This window comes from Chelonoidis abingdonii, chromosome 16 (genome assembly GCF_003597395.2).
Source record: "Chelonoidis abingdonii isolate Lonesome George chromosome 16, CheloAbing_2.0, whole genome shotgun sequence".
Lineage (NCBI taxonomy): Eukaryota > Metazoa > Chordata > Testudines > Testudinidae > Chelonoidis > Chelonoidis abingdonii.
Window position 1 is genome coordinate 3,799,922 of NC_133784.1, and position 27,804 is coordinate 3,827,725.

Genomic DNA, 27,804 nt, shown 5'->3' on the forward strand with positions numbered 1-27,804 from the left:
TGTTTTGAAGCATGAGCTTTTGTGGGTGAATACCCACTTCGTCAGATGCACGTAGTGGAAATTTCCAGGGGGAGGTATATATATGCAAGCAAGCTAGACTTAACGAGGTTAGTTCAATCAGGGAGGATGAGGCCCTGTTTAGCAGTTGAGGTGTGAAAACCAAGGGAGGAGAAACTGGTTTTGTAGTTGGCAAGCCATTCACAGTCTTTGTTTAATCCTTTGATGCTGAGAATCAGGGCCGGCTCCAGGGGTTTTGCCTCCCCAAGCAGCCAAAAAAAAAAAAAAAAGAGCCGCGATTGCGATCTGTGGCAATTCAGTGGGAGGTCCTTCGCTTTGAGCGGGAGTGACAGACCCTCTGCCGAATTGCCGCTGAATACCTTAAAGTGCCGCCCCGCTCCAGAGTTGCCGCCCCAAGCACCTGCTTGGTAAGCTGGTGCCTGGAGCCGGCCCTGCTGAGAATTTTCCAAACCAGGTGACACAATGGAAGTTTGTCCCTTTATCAGATTAAAAATGATTCCCTAAACTTCTACATTTGGCTTTGCAAGTCTGTCAGTTAATTTAAACACATTCATGTGAGTGGGCTCCAAGAAAGAAAGGAACTGAACAGAATTTTACACAGGGCAAAAGTTCATCCTGAAACTTAATTTTCACATTTAGCCTCAAATACATTTTCAATGCAGTCCTTAACCTTTACATTTTTTCAATAATGTCTGATACACAAATATATTACAGGGAAATTTGCATGCAAGCCTTCCTAAGAAGCTCCCTCTACTTTTGTGAAAGGTTGGAGTGAAATATTCTATATAAAGCATTTCAGAATCATTGGAAGGGCATAACAAATATGACGTTGTATAGATCTCCCAGATTTTCATTTGGGGGACCGGGGAGGATGTGGGGAATTGGTGTCTTATGTACTATGACTTACATATCCCCAAGACCGCATTTCTCAGTTAAAAAAAAGGGAAGACAAGAAAAATATTAATTGATTATGTCTACAGAAATCATCATTACTTGCTTTTAAAGTCAATTCCTCCTATAAATCAGACTTCCACACATTTTATTGTAATAAATCTATATGGATTTGAAAGATCTAATTTAAACAGGACTTAAAATACACACACTCATGTGTGCACCACATTCCCCATGTGTAACCCAAAATGCCACTCACTATAAGGTCTCCAGTGTTCTCAGCCTGTTCTCCAGAGCCCCTTATTTACAGGTACCATTTGAGTTATTGTTGCGACAAGCCAATACTTGGAAATATTATATTAGAATTAGAGTCTGGTGGGGGAAACAACTATTGTGCACAGGTGTCTGATGAACCTTTTTGGTTTCACATCACATGGGCTTGCTTTCTGAGTTCTACTCTGGACTTTCTGACTCGCATTAACCCAAACAAAGCTAAACTCAAACAGTCACCTGAAACAAATTCCCTCCTTCCCTGAAGAGGGTGATGTTGAGCAGGGTTGGGGTTTGCAATGAACCCCAAGACTGGGCACAACTTTAATGTGAACTTTCAAGCTCTGTAGAATAGGCCTAAGGCTATGCAAACCAAATGCTTCAAGTACATGGGGAATATCTCGGGGGCTGAGAGGGAGAAGGGGACTGACTCAGTGAAGTCCCTCTTACCTTTCCCAGACAGCCGTCGTGGCTGCGTTCCAATGCAAATGCTTCTACTATCTTCATCATCCTCTGGAGGCCGGCTCAGATCATCCCAGGCACATTTGGCGCTCACTCCACTCAGGTTCGAACCATCTGTCTCAATTCCTTTATCGACTCTCTCCTGCTTGAAAAGATCCCAAGAGCCATGACTTTTTTGGGTGTGGTTTGGATCTAAGCAGCTGTCAGAAGCACAGTCTTGCAGTGCACCTGTTACCAGCTGAGTGCAAAACAGCTGCTTTCCAAATCAGCTCCCGGGTGACCAAAGCCATGATCTCTGACATGCTTCTAAAAGACCCAAAGCACAAGAAGCATGAATATACTATCTCTGCAAAATGACCAAATTACTTCCGCTCTTCATTCAATTCTTAACCGTGTATCAATGTTACAAACCACAGATAAACTCAATGAATGTAGGGATGAGCAATTACTGTTTCTGCAATGTTCTCTGAGGTTTTGCATAACACTCCCTTTAATTACAAACACATGAATGCCTTGCATCTCTGGAGTTAGAATTTCCCAGCACACGAGAGACTACTCTGGTGAGGTTTACACAATGGGTATGTCCACACCTGACTTTTTGGACATCAGATAATAAGTGCTGACTAACACTACTGTATGTTCTTAGACACCACAAGTTTTCCAGGACACACACACTTGTTGCTAGCAACGTTCATACTTTGAACTGTAGCCAAAAATTTAAGCGTGGGCCTACCTAGTGAAGGAACTATTTTTAGACTGGATTTCCAGCTTTTACCACTAGGGGATGCTGTTGACCCAAACCACTTTGAGGTTTCAGAGTGGTAGCGGTGTTAGCCTGTATCAGCAAAAACAACAAGCAGTCCTTGTGCCACCTTAGAGACTAACAAATTTATTGAATCTCACACACACACACACACACACAGAGCCTACTGTATTTTTCACTCCAGGCATCTGATGAAGTGGGCTTTAGCCCACAAAAGCTTATGCCCAAATAAATGTGTTAGTCTCTAAGGTGCCATAAGAACTCCTTGCTGTTTTCATTTTAAGGTTGAAATACAAAGATGAACTCAGCTTCTATTCATTGTATGCATTTGAATGCAAGTGTGGAACTTTCTTCCTGGTTTCAATTTGTACACAGTAAAAAAAAGTGACCGTTTTGTCAGCTCCACCCACATTTTAAAGAGAGTTCTTGCTTCAGTGTACTGACTCAAGCATGCTTGGATGTTAGATGCTCTGAACTTTGTTTTTCAGCCATCAGATTTTAATGGAAACTTACATGCCGTATTTGTATCCTCAGAGTTTCCAGATTGTCAGTGCAAGCCTCTTTGCCATTGCAGTGGTTTAAAAGGGGCTGATTTTGTTCAACAACTTTATTAATGATCTGGATGATGGGATTAATTGCACCCTCAGCAAGTTTGCAGATGACACTAAACTGCGGGGAGAGGTAGATATGCTGGAGGGTAGTGATAGGGTCCAAAGTGACCTAGACAAATTGGAGCACTGGGCCAAAAGAAACCTCATGAGGTTCAACAAGGAGAAGTGTAGAGTCCTGCACTTAGGATGGAAGAATCCCATGACTGCTACAGGCTGGGGACCGACCGGCTAAGCAGCAGCTCTGCAGAGAAGGACCTAGGGGTTACAGTGGACGAGAAGCTGGATATGAATCAGTAGTGTGCACTTGTTGCCAAGAGGGCTAATGGCACATTGGGCTGTATTAGTAGGGGCACTGCCAGCAGATCGAGGGAAGTGATTATTCCCCTTTATTTGGCACTGGTGAGGCCACACCTGGAGTACTGCATCCAGTTCTGGCCCCCCACTACAGAAGGGATGGGGACAAATTGGAGAGAGTCCAGCGGAGGGCAACGGAAATGATTAGGGGTCTGGAGCACATGACTTATGAGGAGAGGCTGAGGGAACTGGGGTTAGTCAGTCTGCAGAAGAGAAGAGTGAAAGGGGATTTGGTAGAAGCCTTCAACTACCTGAAGGGGGGTTCCAGAGAGGATGGAGCTCGGCTGTTCTCAGTGGTGGCAGATGACAGAACAAGGAGCAATGGTCTCAAGTTGCAGAGGGGGAGGTTTAGGTTGAATATTAGGAAACATTATTTCACTAGGAGGGTGGTAAAGCACTGGAATGGATTACCTAGGGAAGGTGGTGGAATCTCCATCCTTAGAGGTTTTTAAGGTCAGGCTTGACAAAGCCCTGGCTGGGATGATTTAGTTGGGGTTGGTCTTGCTTTGAGCAGGGAGGTGGACTAGATGACCTTTTGAGGTCTCTTTCAACCCTGATATTCTATGAAAAGGCTGACTCCAAGCTAAAGTAAACATCAACCACTAGCGTTTCTATCCAGTTTTCATTGCATTACTTATGTACCCCATCCTCACCTTCGGAGGTACCTCAAGTTTAATGTCTGCAGTTATCAAATTCCTCCTTATGTTGCGAGGTCCCTGCATGCTCTGGACTGGTGACATAAGGATCAGGACTACGAGTCAGCTCAGCAGGGGGAAAGTCATTCTATTTATAGGCAAAACTGATGCCATCTCTAAGAGTTCCACTAAACCAGTACAAATTTCTCAGCACTGAATAAAGTCAGGTTCCCCCTTCCCTTGCTAGCATCCTTCAGTGTTGCTACCAATGTCTCTGCTTCTATGCATTCCTCAAGGACATCTCAATAGGTGCAAGAAGCCTAGCAAACTGTGAAGCAGCAACTTCAGGCATTCAGTGAAAGAATGGTTCTTCAAGTGGTACATACACACTCCAGTATCAGCAATGACTATTTCTTATCTCTACCTTAGAGCTCTATCCTACTAGGTGCTTAGCATACTCAATTCCCATTGACTTCCGTGGGAAACTTGGAAGCATTCAGCATTTTGCAAGATCAGTCCCATAACAAGAAGCATCTCTGCTAATCTCTGACTACCTCTGTCACCCACACTCAACTGCATATGCTGTAACCCACAAAGCAGCGTGGACTGTTCTTGTGATTGAGAGATGGATTCAGAGCAGTTCAAGATCCACACAACTCAGTTGGAGGCAACCAACACTGCTGTGTATATATATAGCTGTCCTCTTAGGACCTAAGTTCAGCCCTGGCTTAACTGGGCATAATTCTCAATAACTTCAAACAGGAAGCATGTCTGCTTATGCCCGGGCTGCATTTGGTCCCAAGCCTGGCTAACATATAGTTGTCTGGAAGAGGTTGGGAACCACTGTGCTAAAGATAAACCTCCCCTTCCACACAAGAGAATGCAATTTAAACACAAGCTAGATCCCTCAATAGTTACTGGGCAGCTGGGCATTACCAGCTCTCAGGAAAGTGGCAAGGTTTTCTCCTGAGAAACATTTCCAATCACTGTCACTACCCAATGCAACTTCAGCCTCCATACCCCCATTCTGAGCATGCAGCTCACTGAGGCCCACCACTTGCTTTATGTGTCATAGAATCATAAAATATCAGGGTTGGAAGGGACCTCAGGAAGTCATCTAGTCCAGTCCCCTGCTCCAAGCAGCACCAACACCAACTAAATCATCCCACAGCCAGGGTTTTGTCAAGCCTGACCTTAAAAAACTCTAAGGAAGGAGATTCCACCACTCCCTAGGTAACCATTCCAGTGCCTTCACCACCTCCTCATGAAAAGTTTTCCTAATATTCAACCTAAACTTCCCTCTGCAACTTGAGACCATTACTCTTGTTCTGTCATCTGCTACCATGAGAACAGTCTGATCCATCTCTTTGGAACCCTTTCAAGTAGTTGAAAGCTGTATCAATCCCCCCATTCTTCTCATCTGTAGTTAAACAATCCAGTTTCTCAGCTCTCTTATAAGTCATGTGCTCCAGCCCCTGCTGCCTCGTGTGGTTTAATTTTTCCACTCCTTTTGTAGTGTGGGCCCAAAACTGGCACAGTACTCCAGATGAGGTCTCACAATGTTGAATAGAGGGAATGATCAATCCTCGATCTGCTAGCATGCCCTACTTATACAGCAACATGCCGTTGCCTTCTTGGCACAAGGCACTGTTGATCTTCATCCAGCTCTCGTCCACTGTAACTGTCAAAACAGATAGAAGGGTTATGTTTTTTAACCTGTAAAGGGTTAACAAGGAACCAAACACCTGACAGAGGACCAATCAGGAACCAGATTTTTCAAAAGTTAAGGAGGGAATTGTGGGGGTTTTTGTCTTGGGTTTTGTCTGTTCTGTGTCTCTCAGCTATGAGAGGGTCTATTTCCAGTCTTCTAATCTTCTGTTTCCCATTGTAAGTAAGGTGCGAAAGTACGTCTTTTAATTGTTTGCTGTATTTGCATCTGTGTATCTGGCTGGTGGAGTCTTTAGTGTATTTGCTAAGTATTTAATTGTATTGTTTTGTAGGCTTGTTTATCCTTTCTATGTTTATTCATTTCTATAAGTGAAACCCTGTATCTTACCACCTAGGTTAAGAGAATGTTATTCTTTCTCTCTTTTTTTTTTATTAAAAGTTTCTGCTTTTTAAGACTGTATTTTTTTTTGTTTAGTTGACTCACCAGGAATTGGTGGGAGAAAGGAAACAGGGGAAGGGGAAGACTGCTCTCTGTGTTTAACTCTCTAGTGTCCCAGGGCGGGAAGAACTAAGGGGAAGAGAGATAATATTTTCTGTTTCCTTGTCTTTGGGTTTGTCTTTGTGGAAGAGAGGAGACATGCTTCTTGGTATTGTGATGTAAAGAGGTTGCATCAGTAACTCTCAGGTTAGCTCAGAGGGAAATTCTGGGTGGGAAAGAGTGGGGGGGAATGGTTTATTTCCCTTTGTTAGGAGACTCAGGGCATCTGAGTCTTGGGGGTCCCACAGGGAAGTTTTGGGGGGGCTCAAGTGTACCAGGCACTGATTCCTCGTTGGTGGCAGCATATCAGATCTAAGCTGGTAATTAAGCTTAGAGGGGTTCATGCTAGCTTCTCAGGTTATGAACGCTAAGGTTCAAATCTGAGTAGGAAAGCTATGATAGTAACCCCTAGGTCCTTTTCTGCAGAACTGCTGCCCAGCCATTCGGTTCCTAGTCTGTAGCAGTGCATGGGATTCTTCCGTCCTAAAGGCAGGGCTCTGCACTTCTCCTTGTTGAACCTTATCAGATTTCTTTTGGCCCAACCCTCGAATTTGTCTAGGTCCCTCTGTATCCTATCCCTACTCTCCAGCATACCCTACCATTCCTCCCAGTTTAGTGTTATCTGCAAATTTGCTGAGGATGCAGTCCACGCCACCCATCAGATCATAAATAAGATATCGAACAAAAACGGCCCCAGGACTGACCCTTGGGCACTCCATTTGATACCGGCTGCCAACTAGACATGGAGTCATTGATCACTACCCGTTGAGCCCGAAAATCTAACCAGCTTTCTATCCACCTTATAGTCCATACTTCTTTAACTTGCCAGACATTAAACATGGGCCTGGCACAGTACTCAACACAGCAGCAGCCGCTTATGCCTGCACAGCCCTCTGCCGAGTCTCTGTTCTGCAGCACGGCAGGAAACATACATTCATCTGCTTCTGTATGCACCTGGACAGGACAGGGGCAGGAGATGCCGAGGATGTAGACTGTTTATACCCAAATAGATCAATGACCCAAACAGATAAGGGAAAACACAGTCAGAGCCTGATGGGAAAAAAGGAGTACTTCTACACCTCAGCCTGTCATGGCTGACTTGCATGTCAGGAAGTTTGGTTCCCACCCCGAAACACACACTTTTACTTAGAGCCTCTATGAACAAGAATGTGGGCACTAGGGGGCACCATTGTGCAAAGAATAGTGTAGCACTGTCTCGGCGTGGAAAGCACTGAGAGGGAGACACTAAATATTACAGACAATCTTTTAAAAGTAGTAATCAAATCTTGCTAGCTGCAGTGGAAGAACAAAAACAATACCGGAGGTAGAACTCTACTTCCATACCTCAGGTTGTGACCTTTTCAGATCTTGTCAGCCCTGATCAGCACTTCAAGGGAGCCAGGATAAAAGGGTGCTGGAAGATTGAGCTTGTGACTCAGTAAAGTGGCATCCTACCCCTCACCCTACCAAGTTAATACTGAACCAACACTCCAGTTTGGGGTTAACCATGATGAGCTGCTGGTAGTGCTGTGGAATACATAAAATGTAAAACTGAAGTTCACGTGGGCTCATTCAACATTCCATGGCATTTCCTGTATGAGTAGGGGTATTGTATTCTTTACAATCTGCCATAAGCTTCTGTGTAGTGTTGCTTCCACTGTTAAACATCTATGTTTCAGCCAAGCATTTCCATGGTAGGAGATTATGTATCTTTCAAGGTTTTGTATTAGTGCCTACCACTGTCAAATCTGTCAAAAAAACCACACATTTGTTGGATTTGTGGAACTATGTTTCTGCCAGATTTTGATTAGAGTTTTAAATGTACATGCCCCTGGGGGAAAAAAAGCATATAATTTGGTTTTAATATATAAGCTTTCACATTAAAGATACTGAATAGTTACGTAGGACAATTAGACACAGATGTATAGACCGTAAGACAAATGGAATAGCTAATATAAAACCTGTTATATTGGGCCAAATCTTGAGTTCTTTACTAAGGCAAAATTCTTACTGATGTCAGAGAAACACAATTGTTATAATGAATCGTATCTATGGTGCAGCTAGTCCAGTATCATGTCTCTGACAATGGCCAGTAACAGATGCTCCAGACGAACGTGCATCAGGGTCTTTTCCTGATCTTTAGTAGTTAGACTGGCTTAAACCCTGAGGTTTAATATCCTTTCAAATTTTGTCTTATAACAACTTTCTTGATAGCCTTGAAATCCATGCATCAGAGGGATAGCCGTGTTAGTCTGTATCCACAAAAACAATGAGCAGTCCAGTGGCACCTTAAAAGACTAACAGATTTATTTAGTCATAAGCTTTTGTGAGTAAAAAACCCACTTGTTCAGATGCATGGAGTGAAAACTGGAGACACAGACATACATATATATTGGCACATGAAGAGAAGAGAGTTACCTTACAAGTGTTGAAGGCCAATTTGGTCAGGGTGGATGTGGTCCACTTCCAATAATTGATGAGGAGGTGTCAATACGAAGAGAGGGAAAATTGCTTTTGTAATGAGTCAGCTACTCCCAGCCCCTATTCAAGCCCAAATTAATGGTGTTAAGTTTGCAAATGAATTGCAACTCTGCAGTTTCTCTCTGAAGTCTGTTTTTGAAGTTTTTGTTTTTGAAGAATAACAGATTTTAAAAGTAGCTATTGAATGTCCAGGGAGATTAAAATGTTCTCCTACTTCCTTTTATATGTTACATTCCTGATGTCTGATTTGTGTCCATTAATCCTTTTATGTAGAGACTGTCCAGTCTGGCCAATGTACATGGCAGAGGGGCATTGCTGGCACATGATGGCATTTATCACATTAGTAGATGTGCAGGTGAATGAGCCCCTGATGGTGTGGCTAGCTCCTCTGATGGTGTCGCTAGAGTAGATATGGGGACAGAGAAGGCAATGGGGTTTGTAACAGGGATTGGTTCCTGGGTTAGTATTTCTGTGGTGTGTAGTTGCTGGTGACTATTTGCTTCGGGTTGTGGGGCTGTCTGTAAGCAAGGACTGGCCTGCCTCCCAAGGTCTGTGACAGTGAGGGAATGTTTTTCAGGATCAGTTATATATCATTGATGATGTGCTGGAGAGGTTTTAGCTAGGGGCTGTACAAGATGGCCAGTGGTGTTCTGTTATTCTCCTTGTTGGGCCTGTCCTGTAGTAGGTGATTTTTGGGTACCTGTCTTGCTCTGTCAATCTGTTTCCTTAGTTCCCCAGGTGAATATTGTAGTTTTAAGAATGCTTGAAATCCACATCCAATTTTGTTTTGAATCCTTCTAAATTCTTGGCCTCAATGACTTCCTGCAGCAATGAGTTCCACAACCAATCACATGTGTGAGAGTTTCTGTTATTGGTGTTGAATGTCTGACATTGAAATGTAATTGAATATCCCCTTGTTCTTGAGTTACAAAACAGAGATAAGTTCCCCACCCATGTTCTCTATACCATGTGGATTATATACCTATATCCCCTCTTATTCATCCCTTTACTAAGATAAAAATCCCCAATTTTTCAATTTCTTCACATATGAGTTTCTCTACGCCCTTGATCTCTCTTATCTTTCTTTGAACCCTTTTCTAGCTCTGCAATATCCTTTCTGAGATGGGATGACAGTACTGTCCACACTATTCCAGACAAGTCCACACCAAGGCATTGTAATATTTTCCACTCTTTTCCTTAAGTACCCTAACATCTTGTTTGTTCTTCCCTCTTAAAAAAAAAAAAAAAAAAAAAAAAAAGCTGTACATGGAGTAGAGGACAATCTACAATGACCCCCTTTCCTGAGCTGACAACTTAATTTAGAATCCTGTAAGGTGGGACAATTTTTTACCAAGACAGTATTTGGACAAACTGAGTAAGGACTTCAGGATTTGGCCCTTCATCAATAACTGTAGCACCTTTTATCCTGAAGGATTCTAGAGCAGTGTTTCTCAACAACCAGCCTGTGGAGCAGCGCTGGTCCCTGAGATCTCCCTGACACAGTTTAGGAAGGTAGCAAGCTGGTCCCCAGTATCAAAAAGTTTGAGAAACACCGTTCTAGAGCATTTTACAGCAATACTTAAAGGAATCAATTCATTCATTCATGGTTGAAATGCAGCCATCTCTAAGGTGGAATGCAGCAGTTCAACAATGCACAGCAACACTAAACAGATATATTTAATTTTGTGCCTGGCAACAGTTGATCATGAGAACTACTTTTCCTGAGAGAGAATGTTAACGAGGACACAGGAATTACCCCTAACTAAGAAGGGCTGTGGGAGGATCCACTTGAACGAGTAGTTCAACTTCACAGGCAATGGGAGGAGCTAACTAAAGACATACTTGCAGATGCGGATCAATCTCAAATATGGTCTCTCCTCTTCGCATATCTGTTATCAGCCACAGGCCTCCAGCACTACAAAGAAAGAAAGGCAGTGAACCAAAGTTACTCACCCTGACTAGGAGCTCCCACCATTATGGTGCTTAATCAGAACAGGTGCCTGGACGAAACAGGTAATGGACAGACTGCTTCTAAGACCCAGAGTGCCCAGTGACGCTTTAAATCCACGATTACATAATGAAAGTGCATTATACTGCATGACCTGCTTACTGCATGGTTGTGCTCAACACTACTCAGCCTTGCATTGGAGACTCTCTCCTATTCTTGAATCCTGCTTAAGTTTTCCAAAGTTCAGAGCTGCTGCACAGCTCAGGAAGACAGTTAATATGGTTTGATCCCATTTACACTGCAAGACTGAATTAAGTTTTAGCCTTGCTAGGCACTGAGTTGTAACCAAGTAAAATTTCAGTGTTTACACACAGGCTAAATTTAACAAGATCAATGCACAAATTGACAAAAATATTTAGGTGCCTATTTGCAGCCTTAGGTGATTAAATACCTTTGCCAATCCATCCTAGATCAACAGAGTCACATTCAGTATCATAACTAGCTTCCTACCATGGTTAATGTTCTTATGTTTTGCCTGGTTAGTATCCATAGTGTACATAAATGGTTCAGAGCAGCCTTAGCGTTTGTTAGCAATGAGGGTTGAAAGACAGCACCTCTCCTAGCAGAGGTGACGGGAGACAGATGATTGCAAAAAGAGGCATCCTGAATTTTCATTTTGGGTCACAAGCAGCATAGATGGTCTACGTCAGTTTAGAGATGTATTTTTGAACTCATTTACTAGAATTGCTGCAAAAGCTCATTTGCTCATCGAATATGTTATTGCAATCAAACACCTCTTCTTGCCTTAAATGTTCACCTTACACTTTCCTTCTACACTAGATGTTAAAATGGTAAAAATTAGTATTTCATATTTTCTGATATGTATTGGTGATCACTGGTTTATCATATCACTTTGGGATTGGCAATTGTTAACTACAAAGATGCTATTCACTGCAATCCCTGAAAATTGTGATACTACAGATGCAATTCCTGGTTACCTAAAATCAAGGCAGCTTTTGGCTTCAAAACACAGATATTTCTTGGTTTTTGGCCTATCCTTGGAGATACATTTGTAATAAATGCCCATTCTAGTAGAGCTGGTCAAAGAATTGCACTCTTTGTTTTGTCTTTTTGAACATTTAACAAGGAGAATGAAATGGCTCCACACAGACTTTGAGCAGTCAGGGTCAGACACTGTTTTAGTGTCTTGGGGTCATAGGAAAAAGGCTTGCATCCATGCTAAAGTTTTCCTCCCTGGGGCATCCTCAAGGACTGTCTGCCCCTGTGCTGAGAAGAAGGGTTCAGAGTGAAACAGATATCAGCCTAAATCTGGACTGTCCCAGATATCTAGCCTGGACTTTTGAAAATAAAGCACTTTGTTGGGGCTAGAAAAGCCTGAGAAGTTTAATGGAGCCCTGGCATGTGCATGCAAAAACATTTAATATAAAAGCTTTTGATCTATTACTGTACCACAACACCTTCCTCACCTTTAAAGATATGAGAAAAACATCTGAATGAAACGTCCACTGATGTGTAGCCTAGCAAGTAAATACGGTAACAGTGATCTGCTGCTAATTCTTATATCTTTAAAACCACATCTTTCTTTGCCCAACACTGACTTGGATTTTTGCAAGAGGGAAATTACACAAAACCAGTCTTACTAGGAAAATAAGTACCATTCCTCATGTGAATTAGCCCACCCGGACTCAATAGCTCATTTATAGAGATGTGGTCCAAACTTTGCTAGTACTCTAACAAACTAGGCTCCTTCCCTCTTATTTTGAGCTGTATTGAAAGGTCACCTCAGTAAATTATTCTGGCTTAGCATCTGATTCTTTTAGGAAGAACTAATGAGAAAATGGCACAGGCATAAGAGGAAGGAAACTAAAAGTCGAATGTCTCACTCTACAGTAACTTCCCACTTAATGTCCTCTCGCTTAACGTTGTTTCGATCTTATGTCCCTGCTCAATTACAGAACATGCTCCATTTAAAGTTGTGCAATGCTTCGCTATAACGTCATTTGACTGCCTGCTTTGTACACAGTTGTCAACCCCCCTATCAGCTCCCCGACGCCTAGGGTGACCAGACAGCAAATGTGAAAAATTGGGACAAGGGGTGGGAGGTAATAGGAGCCTATATAAGAAAAAGACCCCAAAATCAGGACTGTCCCTATAAAATCAGGACTTCTGGTCACCCTACCTATGTCCCCCTATCAGCACCTCCCAACCGCCGGCAGACCCCATGGATCAGCGCCTTCTCCCTCTGCCCCCTGTGGCAATCAGCTAGCTTGCCACGTTCAGGAGGGAGGGGGAAGGAGCGAGGACTTGGCGTGAAGGCTCCCACTCCCTCTCCGCCTCTCAAACGCCACAAACCAACTGATTGCAGGAGGGAGGAGCGAGGACTTGGCGCACCTCCCCTCTCCCTCCCCTTCCTCCTGCCCCTGGCAATCAGCTGGCTTGCAGTGTTCAGGAGGCAGGGGAGTGAAGGGGGGAGGAGCAAGGACACAGCATGCAGAGTAAAGGGGAGGGGGAGGCGAAGAAGAGATGGGTTAAGGGTGGGGGTTTGGGGGAAGGGGTAGAGTGGGTGGGCCAAGGGTTGAGTCTTCCGCCCCTGGTGCTTGCAGAGCAGAAGAAGCTGCCGCTGCTGCTGTGCAATATGCTTCTCCTAACCTACAGCACCTTCAGCCTCTTTGCCTGCCTCACTGTCTCCAGTGCCAACGGACTGTCCCTGTGTGGGGTAAGGCAGGGGCACCTCCCAACTATAGCACTGTATCGGGAAAAAACATGTCCCTGGAACCTAAGCCCCTCATTTACATTCATTCTTATGGGAAATTGGATTCGCTTAACATTGTTTCACTTAAAGTTGCATTTTTCAGGAACAGAACTACAACGTCAAGTGAGGAGTTACTGTACTCTATTCTGAACAAGTAGATTCCCACATCTCAGTCTCTGTAGGTAAGGAAAGAGTTGCACTGAGCTCCCACCTCCCACAAAGCAAGTTTAAATAAACAAACAATCTACACGTTACAAATAAAAAACAAGTGACAACATTGCCTCCTGTTAGGCACCATTTTTGCCAGGCTGCTTGAGGTGATAAGCATTTATGAGCACTTGCTTCAGAAGTCAGGTGGGGTGCTGTACTTACACAGGCACAGTCCGAAGCAGCTCCAAGATCCCCTGTCCGTTCCACTGCTGTGCTGCATGCAGCTCCTCAGTGCAAACGCCAACGATCTAGAGCAAGAACAAATGGACTAAACATAATGCAACAGGTGCAAACGTACCAAGTGCCAATGGAGTGAGTGTTGGCTGGGTAAGATTTGGGGGCGCGAGGCTGTTCCTTTAAGCTAGCTGGAGCTATAAAATAAGCCTGGGCTTGTGCAGAAGAACTACCATCCAGTCTTTAAGCTGTCATTCACATGAGCCCTCATGGCCCCCGCCCCTCTGTTTCAACTTGCCCCTCCTACATGCCCTACGACAATCAAACTGTAAAACAGAAAAGGATCTCATTAATTTCTTCATTTTCATGACAATTTTTTCTTATGGATCAAAACAAAACCACAACAATAAACCATCATACAAATGAAGGGGGAAAAATAAATGTTCTCCTTGGGAATAGGGTTGGAGAGCTAGGATCCATGAACAGAGGGAGGTGGGCTGTGCACAACAGAGGGATAGGGGCTGCAGAGCTGTGAAAAGCAGGGAGTCAGCTAGGAGCTCTATTGCTTGCTCCCCGGCCCCCATCTCACCCAGGACCACCTTATTGATCCCCCCATTATCTATCCCTTCCCCAGCCAGTCTTCCTCTTATACAGCAAAGCCCAAAAGTCAAGTTTTAATCTGACAGACTTTCTCAGGCCCACCACATGGGGACTCCCTGCTGATGAACTTTGCAGCAGAGTTGCAAGCTGTGGGTCTCCGATTACATGGGCTTCAACTTTAGGCTTCTCTTGGTCTCATCCCTGACCCCCTCCCCATTAGTAGTAGGGGATACGGACAGGAAGGAAGAGAGCTCTTCCGACAGGAGAAGCTGCTCCCTGTAGCATGGGAAAAATCAAAGCAGTTGGTGGATCCAAGCAGCAGCTAGTTTTACTGGCATAGCTCAGTTAGGATCTCTGAATAAGGGGAAGAACTGTTTCAATTTAGAAAATTTAATAAGTGATCTAAGATGTGAGCAAGAGACGTATGGTGAAGGGGGAAGACAATCAATTAGCTAGAACCCAAAGAAATGAGATTTGGAGCTATGTTTCAAGGAGTCCTTTTTAAAAAAATGTTTCTTTTGCACATCAATACTTCTCTTAAACATTAGCTTGTTAGATGGAAAATTTCACTGGCCTACGAAGAGTGTTTTGGATCAAATTTGCAGACTAAAATTCAACTATTAAATATGCAATTAAAATTCAACCAATAAGTGTTTCCTGCTCTAAGTGCAAATCTCAATGCAACCTTAACTACGGTGTCACCTACTGATGCTCCTATAATATTTTAGATATAATTTAGGTCACCAGCATAAGTATTTTTGCTCACTGTGTTTTATTTTCCCACTGATTATCCAAGTTTTATTGGACAAATACATATTATAGTTAGTTCAATACCTGGCTGCATATTTCAGTGGGTCAAATTACTTTTCTGTCAGCCCCAGAAAGGACACAGCTCCATTCCTGATCTGAGAACTAGAGTGCAGGGTATGATATCTCCTGGTTATAAGCAAAAGAAGAGTGAAAACCCAGGTAAATCCCCATCTAAAAACTTGCTGTGACTCCTCAGTGACAAAACCTCTTGGGGTATGGCTACATTAGAAATTTCAAAGCACTGCCCCGGCAGCGCTTTGAAGTGTGAGTGTAGTCAGAGCCGCAGTGCTGGGAGAGAGCTCTCCCAGCACTGCTTGTAAACCACATCCCTTATGGGTGTAGCATGCAGAGCTGGGAGCCTCGCTCCCAGCGCTGCCGCCCTGATTACACTGACACTTTACAGCGCTGCATCTTGCAGCGCTCAGGGGGGTGTTTTTTCACACTCCTGAGCGCGAAAGTTGCAGCGCTGTAAAGTGCCAGTGTAGCCAAGCCCTTGATCATCAAAAAAGCTGCAGGAAGAAAGGTGGAAATCAGACAAATAATCATTAAGCTGAAAATGCTGCAGAATGCTGCTATTTATCATCAGGGAAGAATGTGATGTCAGCTCTGTACGGTAAGTATTACTTCCCAGAAAACGATGACCAGCCCAGCCATTACTTTTCTATACCTGCAGGAAATTAACAACCCCAAAAGGGGTCTGTACTGGTTGCATTTGAGGATCTTCAGTCAGCAACATATGCTGGATTCTGGATTCACTGTTGTCCAAAGGACTGTGCCATGATACATGGTCGCCACTACAGAAGGTATTTTCTGTGAAGGAGGAAAAAAACAAAGATATTTAGTAATAAAACTGATGCCAGTATCCACCCATGCTGGATCTTTGAATTGTCTGCAGGAACTCATCCTTAGAGAAGGAAGGTTATCTAGCTAACATTAAGGCATTTGAATTTACACTTAAAATTGATCTGTTTCTGAACACAGACCTGCTACAAGCACAGTGCTCTGGTCTGACCACCACCACCACCGGAAGACAGGCTAAGAGCATTTGTCTTGCTTCCATCTATTATTATAACCCATTTAATTTTTCTTGGAGGGACATACTAATGAGACTATAATGAGACAAAGGCATCTAGCTATATTGTATGATTACTGAATTGCAAATCATGGCCCTAATGAAGAAAAAGATGCCAAATGGCAGATTAAGTTTATCGTCTGCAGAAGTTCACAGCTAGGCCGTTACAAGGCTGGTAGGAAAGCTAAAATCATTTTCTCCCCCAACTACATGTTTTAACTACTCTGGTGCTGCAATTTGAATAGCAGAGTGCCCTCTGACCTCACTCCACAATGATGGAAAAGCCTCTTGATGGCTATAAATGTCACTGTATGCTGGAATAACTGCAACAGATTAGGATCCAGAAATTCCTCCTTACTCTTCCCTGCTATGAGTGTAAGGCCAGGTCTACACTGCGACTTTAAATCGGTTTAATGGCCGATATACCGATTTAACGCTGTACCCGTTCACACGACGTCATCATTAATATCGAGTTAAACAGCTCCTTAAATCGATTTCGGAACTCCTCCCAGACGAGAGTAGCAGCGCTAAATTCGAAAGTGATAACTCGGATTAGGGTTCGTGTGGACGGAAATCGACATTATTGGCCTCCTAGAGGTATCCCACAGTGCACCACTGACCGCTCTGGTCCGCAATCCGAACTCGGATGCGGAGTGCCGGTAAACAGGAAAAGCCCCGAGACCTTTAGAATGACATTTCCTGCTTTCACGTGTCCAGCTCTGATCACCACGGGTGGCGATGCAGTTCAAATGCAAAAGTAGCTCCTGCATTGAACCTTACGGGAGATACTAGATCTGATCGCTGTATGGTGAGACAAATCTGTTTTATCAGAGCTCCGTTAAAGAACAGGAAATGCCAAAGCGTTTGAAAAATAAACTCCAGGATACACAGCGGTGCGTGACAACCGTAACGGGAAGCCAGAGACTCAAACGGATGCTCATGGAGGGAGGGAGGGAGGAGGTAATGAGGACTACAGCTACCAGTCTCCACAGCAGTCTCTGAAAACTATTTGCATTCTTGGCTGAGCGCCCAATGTCTGTAGCTTAATACACGGTGTCTTGCGTGGTTCACGGAACAGCTCGTCAGTCTCTTCCCCCCCCCCCAGCACGTGAAAGAGAAGTAAAATAAATAATTCCTTGAGTACTGTAAATGTCACCCTCTGTGTACTGAATGCTGCTGGCAGAGAGTACGCGAGGTGTTGACAACGGTCAGGATACCGTTTGTGATCTCAGGGTCCATGATTGCTGTGCTATGGCGTTTGCTCAATGCACTCCGGGAAAAAGGCGCCAAAGGGTTGTCTGCTGCCTTCACAAAGGGAGGGGTGAGGCTGTACCCAGCACCACCCGGGGCAATGTTTTCTGCCCCATCAGGCACTGTGCTCTCAACCCGGAAGTGGGAACTATGGGATAGCTGAGGAACAGCTACCCACAGTGCACCGCTCCTGAAATCGATGGTAGCTTTGGACCATGGACGCAAACAATCGATTTCGTGATCCCACTGTGGACGCGCTAAACCGATTTTATTAGATCTGTTTTGTAATATCGGTTTAAGCTAATTCGAAATAATCGTGCAGTGTAGACGTACCCTGAGACAATTTCTCTCCTCTCCTGCTCAGACAGAAGAGGAAGAACAGAGAAGATTGGCTCCATGCACTGTATCTGGCGGTTGTTAGGCAAGGTATTCCAGGGGAGTGGCACAATGGAATCTGTTTATATAGGAGAGAAAACTTCACAGTGAAGATATGACGCTTGCTGCAACCAGAGTGAAGTACCCTGAAATGCAATGACACAACTCAGACATTTTCACTTCAATATAAGCAGGTTCCCCTGTGAATGCCACCAGAGGTAATTCTGCACATTTTGTGAACTGAGAACCCTGTGTTTGGTTCTCATCTCATGCTTGTATGTCTTGGTACTTTGACAGTCGGTACTAATTAACATTCCAGAGACCAAGTTCTGTCCTCTAACGCAAATATGGGGTTTCTAATCTAGTCAGTGGATACGGGCACTGTGTGCATGCCTGTGAAATCACAGTCTATCACACTGCCTTCCCTTTCTGTAGGAATGTTTTATAAAGCCAGCAGTGTCTCAAAGGTAGGGAGCCTGCTGTTCTCACAATGGAATGTTCTAATGTCACAGTTGTACCAGAGGTGAGAGGAAGCATTTTCCTTTAAAATTAAAAATCACCCAGAACTCTAATCCTACACAGATGAAAATGTGAATGGTTACTTTAAAGTACCGTTCCATCTGGGATACTGCCTATCGGATCAGAGTGTGAGCCTGTTCAGAATAGGGACATTGTCTGCTCTGAAGTTCTCACCCTCACTATTCACACACACACACACACACACACACACCTTTTTGTACCATTAGTGGTATCCCCTCCCTAACGCACCCTCCAGCTGCATGACCACCATTCTGAACATTTCCTTTGAAATAAATATCTGCGTGGCTGACCTCTCACTTCTTATTCACTGAGCAGTCCTGCCGACTTCTATGGCACACTTTGGGTGGGCATGAATGAATCCTGTTGAGTAAAGGATGTTTGCCTGTAATTGTGTCATCACCTAACATTAGATAATGATGGATTGAAGAGCTCTGGACAAATTTACTGTGGCAATTCTTAGTTTCTCCACTAGATGTCCCCACTGCTTATTCAAAAGTTTAGAAGTCATCTTTTACAGCTGCATTTATTGGAGAGCTGATTTTTTTTTTTTTTTTAATCAAATCAAAGTAAACTCCAAGTACCAAAGGCAACTTGGCCAGACAGGTTGGGTGTGGAACAGAAGTGTTGTCATAAGTAAGGGAAAAGATTTCACACGTTCAAACTAGAGAAGAAAAAAAAAGTATCAGATAAGAGCTGCTTAAAAACAGTTTAACGCTGTACACAATAAATTAAATGCCCTGAACTCTTCAACTGAAGGGAATGAGGGATACACATTTTAGTGCATGGCTCTCACTTTTAGGGTTACTGAGACAACAACAAGATTGTAAAATAAAAATTAAGTAAGATTTCCAAGTATCAAAATTCAATACATTTATTTTTAACTACAACTTGAAATAGTGTTTACAATTTCATGAAAGATCTTTCCAATATTTTCCAGTTAGCCAGACAATTAAATGAGATCTGGCCGATTAACATTTTTTTTTTTTAATGATAAAAGCCTTTTGGTCACAGTTTTCAGGCATTAAACAAAGCCACAAAAGAGCTCATTCTTGGGCCCTGTCTTTATGCCACAAGATTTTGCACATCAAATGCTCACTCAATTCTATGCTGATCGATCGCTAAGTTTCACTGCTCGTACTGCTTCTCCTGGGAAATCCCAGTCCATTTAGAGCAGGTTTTCAAATGCAAATTTCTCTGCTGGAAACCCACCTGTTTACGTCTATTCGAACTCTGAACACTTGGAAAATGTCTCTCTCTTTCTCTTCCTTCCCCTCCCCCCCACCTCCCTACCACAAAATTCACACTGACTGCTCAATTTAAACCACAAAAAACCTAATGTGCAAATAACATGATCCCCAATTTAAACCCACAAGAGCCAGGAAATTCAGGGTTTAGCCTTGAAACTCCGCTCTTAATTCGCTGCACTGTAATTGTAGCCCATGCAAAATGAACTCTTGTACAGAAACCATCGCTATACCCAGGCAAGTCTGAATTAGAGAAGTTTCAACAGTGTGAGCCAAGAAATTATAGGAACAAAAGAGGGCCAGATACATAATCTAGGTCCACTTCCTTGTGTGGAGGTAACAGCTGACTCTACCGACCTTCTCCCCTGGCTAGCCCCCTTCAAACTTACCACATTATGAAAAAGTGCAAGAACAATGAAAGTCTTTATTTCTGTGAGTTTAAGATGGAGAAGATTAAAAAAAGACAAACGAAGCCCCACACCACACCTAGAAACCCCAAAGCTTGATTCTCCAATCAAAAGTTAAATTAGATTCAACAAACAAAGTTTTGGCACAGTCACGGTTGCATCAGAGCGCTCCCTACCACCCAAAATCTTAAAAGCATGGAAATAAGAAGTTAAAGGAAAAGCCCCCTGCATCGTTTGCCCCCTTCAAATGACCTATAATACCACTGATGAGAAAGTCCAACACTTCATAAGCCTTCTCTCCTCTCTCCAAAGGCATGCCAAAAATGTGGTATGTACGCCAGCTTTATGAAGTGCGCCTACTCACGCAAACCCAAGCAGGAACAGGCCACGGGCACTACATCAGGTAAATGGGAAACACACGAGGTGCAGTGGGAGAAATACCTTTCCTGCCCAAACGTGAAATGTTGCATGCTCGAGGGATCTGCCTCACAGAATCAGAAACCTTCAGGAACGGACCTTGGAAAGGTCATCTACTCCAGCCTCCCGCTCTGACGCAAGACCAAGTAAAAGTGTAAGGGAACTGACCGGATACCTGCTCCTTTGGACCAAACAGCATCTTTCTGTTACAGTGCACTTCCATTGTTCCCATACTACGGGAATCAACATAAAGATGCAGCAATTCATCATCTCCAAACTCATTTTTACGATCTTTGGTTTGTACTCAACTACATCTCTAAGAATGTTTCTCAAGCCGGTTCTCACTAGACTCTGCCAATTTTTGTGATTTTGCAGCCACCACTTCCTATTCTTTACACATTTCTCTCCATAATAGTGTGTGACAGAGTTACAGTGTGGGACACCAGCTATATAGGAAGCTCTGACAGATGCATAGAATAATACTGCAAGAGGAAGATTTTCATAGGTGTTATTTCTGAAAATTTGCCTGCTGTAGCATATAAGTGAGTTGTTTGGTAAACCATTGATACCTCTTAGGCAAGGGTTGCCATGTCTTTGTAGCTTTTCTGGAAGCTTCCTTAGGGTCGAAATAGTGATTATACTGCACTCACTGGCATGATATCTAGCCCCTCTAACGTCCTCTGTCATGGCTCCCTCTTAACCATTGACAGGCTATGCAGATTAGCATTACTTAGATCAGCGGTTCTCACACTTTTGTATTGGTGACCCCTTTCACACAGCAAGCCTCTGAGTGCAACCCTCCTTATAAATTAAAAACATTTTAATATATTTAACACCATTATAAATGCTGGATGCAAAGCGGGGTTTAGGGTGAAGGCTGACAGCTCATGACCTCCCCGATGTAATAACCTTGTGACCCCCAATTTGAGAGCCCCTGATTTTGATATACTTTTTCCTATTTGGGTGCTTTCAATTTTTTTTTGCAACTGCTGACTACAACATACTCTAAGAGGTTCTTTCTTGCATCTTGCAGTTTTGTTTATACATGCTTCCTAACAATGCAAAATGTAAGAAATATTTATTTGGGGCTGGAACCTAAATGATAGATGGTGGAGTTTATAATAAAAGTAGATAGAAGCCATTAGTTACCACAAAACAAACACCTCCTTGACTACCATCACAAGAGAGGAAGCCACCAATCACAGAACAGTCATAGTAGCTCTGAAAGCTAGGATCATGATGGGATTGCCCTTTCTTCTTTCACCTTCCACTTTAACTCTCTCCCTACACAAAGCTAACAGGAGCCCCGTTTTGCCCAGAGGAAATAATTTTATATAGCAGGTAAGGAATTTGATCTGCACTTGCAGTAAGGATATTTAGGGGGGAGGGATAGTTCAGTGATTTGAGCATTGGCCTGCTAAACCCAGGGTTGAGAGTTTAATCCTTGAGGGGGCCATTTAGGGATCTGGGGCAAAAATCTGTCTGGGGATTGGTCCTGCTTTGAGGAGGGGGTTGGACTAGATGCCCTTCAGAGGTCCCTTCCAACCATGACATTCTGTGATTGTCCTGGCAGTTGGGAAGAAGCCAGTTGAGGTGTTTGTGCCCCAGGAGATTTTCTGGAAGTTTTTTTTGTTTGTTTTTTTTGGGGGGAAGGGTGGGGTTAAATGGAGGAAAGCATCATTGGTTGGCACAACAGTGTGAGGTGTGCCAATTGTATGGGATGGAAGGTATGAGACACAGATGGGAAGGAGGGCGGGGGGATGGGACTCAAAACAGATCAAGCTTTAAAGCAAGGCGGCTTTTGCTCTCAGTAATTCAAGTTGTACATGCAACACACTGGAGATTTACCTTGGGTACAAGTAAAGAAGGATGGGGATGGAGGAGTGTTCCAAATGCTCTGTTCTCTGCCAGCATTATATGTTTTAAGCATATTATACAACTCCACTGACACATCAAAAACAGCTAATTTACAAAAGAAATTTATTTAACTTTAAAAAAAATAAAATAAGGCTAAGTAACTAGAAAAAGTTAGAAGCGTCTCTTTAAGGACGTACCAAATCTGCGCACTTAGAACAAAGCACAGAAAGGGTGCTGGGAGTTAGCTAAATGGAAAGCTGTGGTGAAGACTCAAAATACTTTGCACTGGCAGGTGGATTTGAATAATGAATAGGGACTGGAAAGAAAACATTTGTTTAAAACTGGAAACCAATATTTAATGTTAGTGCTTTGGGGAATCTTGGAAATTCCTGAGAAACCATTTAACGTAATTTTTATACCAAGCTGCAATGTGCTCAATTTCTATTAGGTATTTGTATTGACTAGAGCTGGTTGAAAGAGTTTGATGCTACGTTTATTCTGACAAAAAACATTGATTCTATGATATCAAAACACTTTCTATCAATTCCAAAATTTTTGATGGGAAATTACCAAAACATTTTATTTCAATAAGGTCAAAACATTTCATTTCAACTTTATAATATAAAAATCAAACCATTTTCATTACATAATAGCTTGAATGTTTCAGTTTTTTTTATTATCAATATTGACAAGTTAGAAACATTTCAGTATGGTAGAAAGAAACTATTTCATTTCACAAAAAATTCAGATACACCTCTACCCCGCTAAAAAAATCCCTACTGCACTATAGCTGAAACCCCGTTATATCGGGGTAGGGGTGGCAGGGCTCCAGCGGTGATTTAACGGGCCCGGGGCTCCCCACAGCAGCCTGAGCCCTGGACCCTTTAAAGCACGGCTGGAGCTCCACTGCTACCATGCTATACACGAACCCGTGTTACATCAGGTCGCATTACAGCAGGGTAGAGGTGTAATTCTACTTTTCATCCCAATTGGGACGGGACAAAAAATTTTTGAAATGTGGGATGGGAATTATTATTTCCTGTGGGATGGGAATTCCCTTTTTTGACCAGCTCAGTGTTCATGTTTTGCAATGTCTTTAAGACAGTAATACCAGATCTACCTCACTCTTCTCCATACCAGCGGCTTTAACTTATCAGTACCAAACTTGGTTTTACAGCCCACATTAAGCAATTGAGCCCCCCTTTTTAGAACAGGGGTCATAATTCAGGGGTTTGGTCTGTCATAGTGACACCATCCAACAGCTCCACAACTAGAGCTGGGAACATAATTCACAGTGAATTGTTCCACACCTTTGATTTTTGCCCTTGGTCATTAGTTGTCCTTGAAGAAAATTGTGATTTTTCTCCAATATATGTTATTTGCAATTAGTCACAATTTTACAGGCAATATTAATGCCAGGAGAAACAATTCAAAGTCACAACTGTGGCCTGGCGATATCTTGCCAACAGTTTGTTGAACATATTCAACATTTAACAAGTGCCAGTTCTAAATAAGAAACAGGTCACGTCATTTCAAGTTTGCTTTTCCACACCCATTCTTCAAGATCTGCTTTAAAAACCTGCCATTTCCACAAACATTCCAGTTAGTAAACCTTTTTCACTAGAGTATTCACATGAAGTAAGTAGAAAAGGAGAACAAACTCAGCTGGTACAAAACAAATGAATAGAAAACTTTTCAGCCTAATTTAACAAAAAGCTTTAGAATAACAACAACAATAATAATAAAAAGTGTGGTGCTTTACACAGAGAAAGTTTCAATCCAGGGAAATCGATTTCTACCCTGCCCTCCCTCCCACACTCTTCTCAGCTACCTCCTCTTAGGAGTTTTAGGGCTTGTCTACACTTACAGTTTTGCAGCGCTGGCCGTTACAGCTGTGGTCGTACAGCTGTGTACGGCCAGCGCTGCAGTGTGTCCACACTGACAGCGACCAGCGCTGCAGTGTGTCCACACTTGCACCAGTTGCAGCGCTGTTGTGAGTGGTGCATTGTGGGCAGCTATCCCACAGAGCACCTCGTCCCAATTTGCTGCTGGGGGTTGTGGAAGGGACGGAAGGGTGGCGGTCATTCCGCTTCTGTTCCAACGACCCGTGGTGCATCGCTTCCCTTTTCAGCCGTTTGGTGCCATTGTGATTCTGCTGCGTGTGATTTCAGGAAGAATGAGCCCCGAGCTGCTTAGGATGTTGCTGATGAATGTTGCCAGCACATTCCGTCTGGCAGTTGATCTATTCCTTATGCTCCAAAGTGACAGTGAGCAGCTCAGATGATGAATAGATGCTGCTGACACTGCTGACACTACATTGCTTGTGGCAGTAACGGACGTGCTCTGCAGCGTGGAACGCCGCCTTTGGGCTCGGGAAACAAGTACTGAGTGGTGGGTCACATCGTCCTGCAAGTCTGGGATGACGAGCAGTGGCTGCAGAACTTTAGGATGCGAAAAGCCACTTTCCTGGGACTGTGTGCTGAGCTCGCCTCAACCCTGCGCGCACGGACACGAGACTGAGAGCTGCCCTGTCAGTGGAGAAGCGAGTGGCTATTGCAGTCTGGAAGCTGGCAACTCCAGACGCTACCGATCGGTCGCAAACCAGTTTTGGAGTGGGAAAGTCGACCGTTGGAATAGTGGTGATGCAAGTATGCAGGCCATTAATCGCATCCTGTTCAGACGAACCGTGACTCTGGGGAATGTGAGGACATTGTGGATGGCTTTGCCCAAATGGGTTTCCCTACTGTGGAGGGGCAATAGATGGGACGCTATTCCTATCCTGGCAGCACCCCACCTGGCATCCGAGTACATTAATCGGAAGGGGTATTTCTCAATGGTTCCCAGGCGCTTGTGGATCACCGTGGGCGTTTCACTGACATTTACACAGGATGGCCTGGAAAGGTGCATGATGCACGCATCTTTCGGAACAGTGGCCTGTTCAGGAAGCTGCAGGCAGGGACTTTTTTCCCAGACCGTAAGATCACAGTTGGGGACGTCGAATGCCCATTGTGATCCTTGGAGACCCCGCTTATCGTTAATGCCTTGGCTCATGAAACCGTATACAGGGAAGCTTGACAGGAGCAAGGACCGGTTCAACTACAGGCTGAGCCGGTGCAGAATGACTGTGGAGTGTGCTTTGGCCGTTTGAAGGGGAATGGAGAAGTTCTACGGGAAGCTACACGTGTTGGAAAGCAGCATCCAGCGATTATAACCGCGTGCTGTATCCTCCATAATATTTGTGAAGGGAAGGGTGAAACCTTCAGTGGACGAATGGGCCTCGAGGTTCAACGCCTGGAGGCTGAATTTGCCCAGCCAGAGAGCAGGGCTAATAGAGAGGCCCAGCACAGTGCTTCAAGGATAAGGATGCCTTAAAGGAGCACTTTGAGGCTGAAAGCCAACAGTAATGTTGGGTGCCTTCCACTGCAGTTAAGAGCATTGCTCACAGCAGTACTTGCAGTGGTTTCATTGTTTGCAGTTCCTATTTTTTACTTGTATAGATGTTACAGTTTCTGTAATAATAAACAGTGAATAAAAAGACAAGAAATCCTTTATTAAATACATACATAAACAGGAGGGGGTACGGTGATTAGCATTACACTCACAGGTTTGAATATGTTCTTCCTTGAGGGCTCTGCACTGCCTGCTGCTGCACTTGGGGCACTGCCTGCTCTGCACTTGGGGCACTGCCTGCTGCTGCACTTGGGGATTAAATGCTGCATGGTGATGTGGTGTTGAGTGCATGGTAACGTCGTAGTTATCAGGGCTGTGAGGGAACGTACTGGTGTTGGGGCAGTTGGTGGTGGTAAGCACCAGATGCTGGAGGAGAAGGGTGTTTTGAGAGAAACATTGGAGCCCAATGTGCTGAGTTTGGGATGGACTGAGGCATCCACGGTAGTGGTCTGCCTGCATGTCTACCATTGTCTGAACACATCTTGAACACGAGGCTGTGGGGGGGGGGGGTCAGGCTGGGTCCCTGTCTGGCTTTTCAGTACCTGCTGGCCAGGGGAGTTAAGGCAGAACCAGGTGCTGGGGAAAAATCACAGAGAAAATTCACCCAGTCCCCCAGGAGCAGAGCAGCCAGTGGCCACTGATCACAGAAAGCGTAGGCAGGGCTGGTTAGCACCACCAGGGACACTCAGCAAAAGTGCATTGGGGTGGGGGGGCAGAGCCCAGGGCCTTCCCCCGAGTCCCAGGAGACTGACCCTTCCAGCTGCCCCGGCTTTGTCTCTTTCCCGGGCCAGCAGGGCACCTGGTCTGTTCTCCAGCACGTCTGGCTGATCCTTGCAGTGCAGGGGCCCGTCAGTTACCACCCTTGCCGCTACAGGGTGTCGGCCATTCTCTGCAGACCGTCGGCCATCACCCTGCCCTCTTAGGGTCGCTGCACCTTATCCTGCATCACCTAGCTATCGAGTCGCACAGAGGGGAAACTGAGGCACACACCATCTTCAGAGACAACGTTGAGAACATTCCCACTTCGTCCTGGGAGTGATGCCTCCCCAGGGGCGGGAATGCAAGACACTGGGTTGTTGCTGGGCACTGGGAGCACTGAGGACTCTGCCCACCGGAGCCTCAACCCCCAGCCCTGCTGCAGCCCCCCTGGCAGCTCCGGCTGTGGGTTGCCCAGCTGAGAAAAGAGGGGACTGTCAGCCGCCCAAGCACCGGGCAAGCCCTAGCGTGGGAGACACCCCGAACCCAACTGGGATGGAGACACAGGCCTGGTGCGTGCTCCCAGCTCTGGGGGTGGGGGGCTGCAGCGCGTCAGCCCCCTTAGGGTCACACTGGCTTGTTGGGGGGAGCCCCCCGGCCTCCTCGGCTGCTGGGAGTGAACCTCAGAGCCACCGGCCCCCTGCAACGAGTCCAGCTGGACGGGGCACCTGGGGGAGACTTGAGTGACCCAGCCAGCGCTCTGAGGACACCCTGGGGTGTCACGGAGCAGAAAGTTACAGCCTGGCCCTGGGGGTCACTTCAGAGCCCAGAGCTCGCTCGGACCCCACTTGAGCCCCAGTCCGGAGCTCCGGCAGCCCCACTCTCCCGGCCGGAGCTCCGGCAAGCCCCGCTCTCCCTGCTCTCCCGGCCGGAGCTCCGGCAAGCCCCCTCTCCCCTGCTGGAGCGTGGCAGCCCTGCTCTCCCCGCTCTCCCGGTTGGAGCGTGGCAAGCCCGCTTCCCCGCCGGAGCTCCGGCAAGCCCGCTCCTCCCGGCTGGAGCGCGGACCCCGCTCCCCGGCCGGAGCTCCGGGGAGCGCGGCAAACCCGCTCCCGGCCGAGCCCGGGGAGCCCCGCTCTCCCCGCTCTCCCGGCCGGAGCTCGGCAAGGCCCCTCTCTCCGGCCGGAGCTCCGGCAAGCCCCGCTCTCCCCGCTCTCCGGCCGGAGCGCGCAAACCCCGCTCCCGGGCCGACACCCCGCTCTCCCGCTCTCCAGGCTGGAGCTCCGACAAGC

At 45.1% G+C, this 27,804-nt stretch overlaps 1 protein-coding gene across 1 annotated transcript in view; it reads right to left on the reverse strand.

The window, feature by feature from the left end:
• The window catches only part of SUFU (SUFU negative regulator of hedgehog signaling), a 112,748-nt gene that overhangs the window by 37,075 nt on the left and 47,869 nt on the right, over positions 1-27,804 (reverse strand). The window contains exons 3-6 of the mRNA XM_075072970.1: positions 15,874-16,016; positions 13,785-13,870; positions 10,534-10,606; positions 1,630-1,786 (exon numbers count right to left, since the gene is read on the reverse strand). Of these exons, the coding sequence (XP_074929071.1) occupies positions 1,630-1,786; positions 10,534-10,606; positions 13,785-13,870; positions 15,874-16,016 (459 nt within the window). The remainder of the gene's footprint in view (positions 1-1,629; positions 1,787-10,533; positions 10,607-13,784; positions 13,871-15,873; positions 16,017-27,804) is intronic.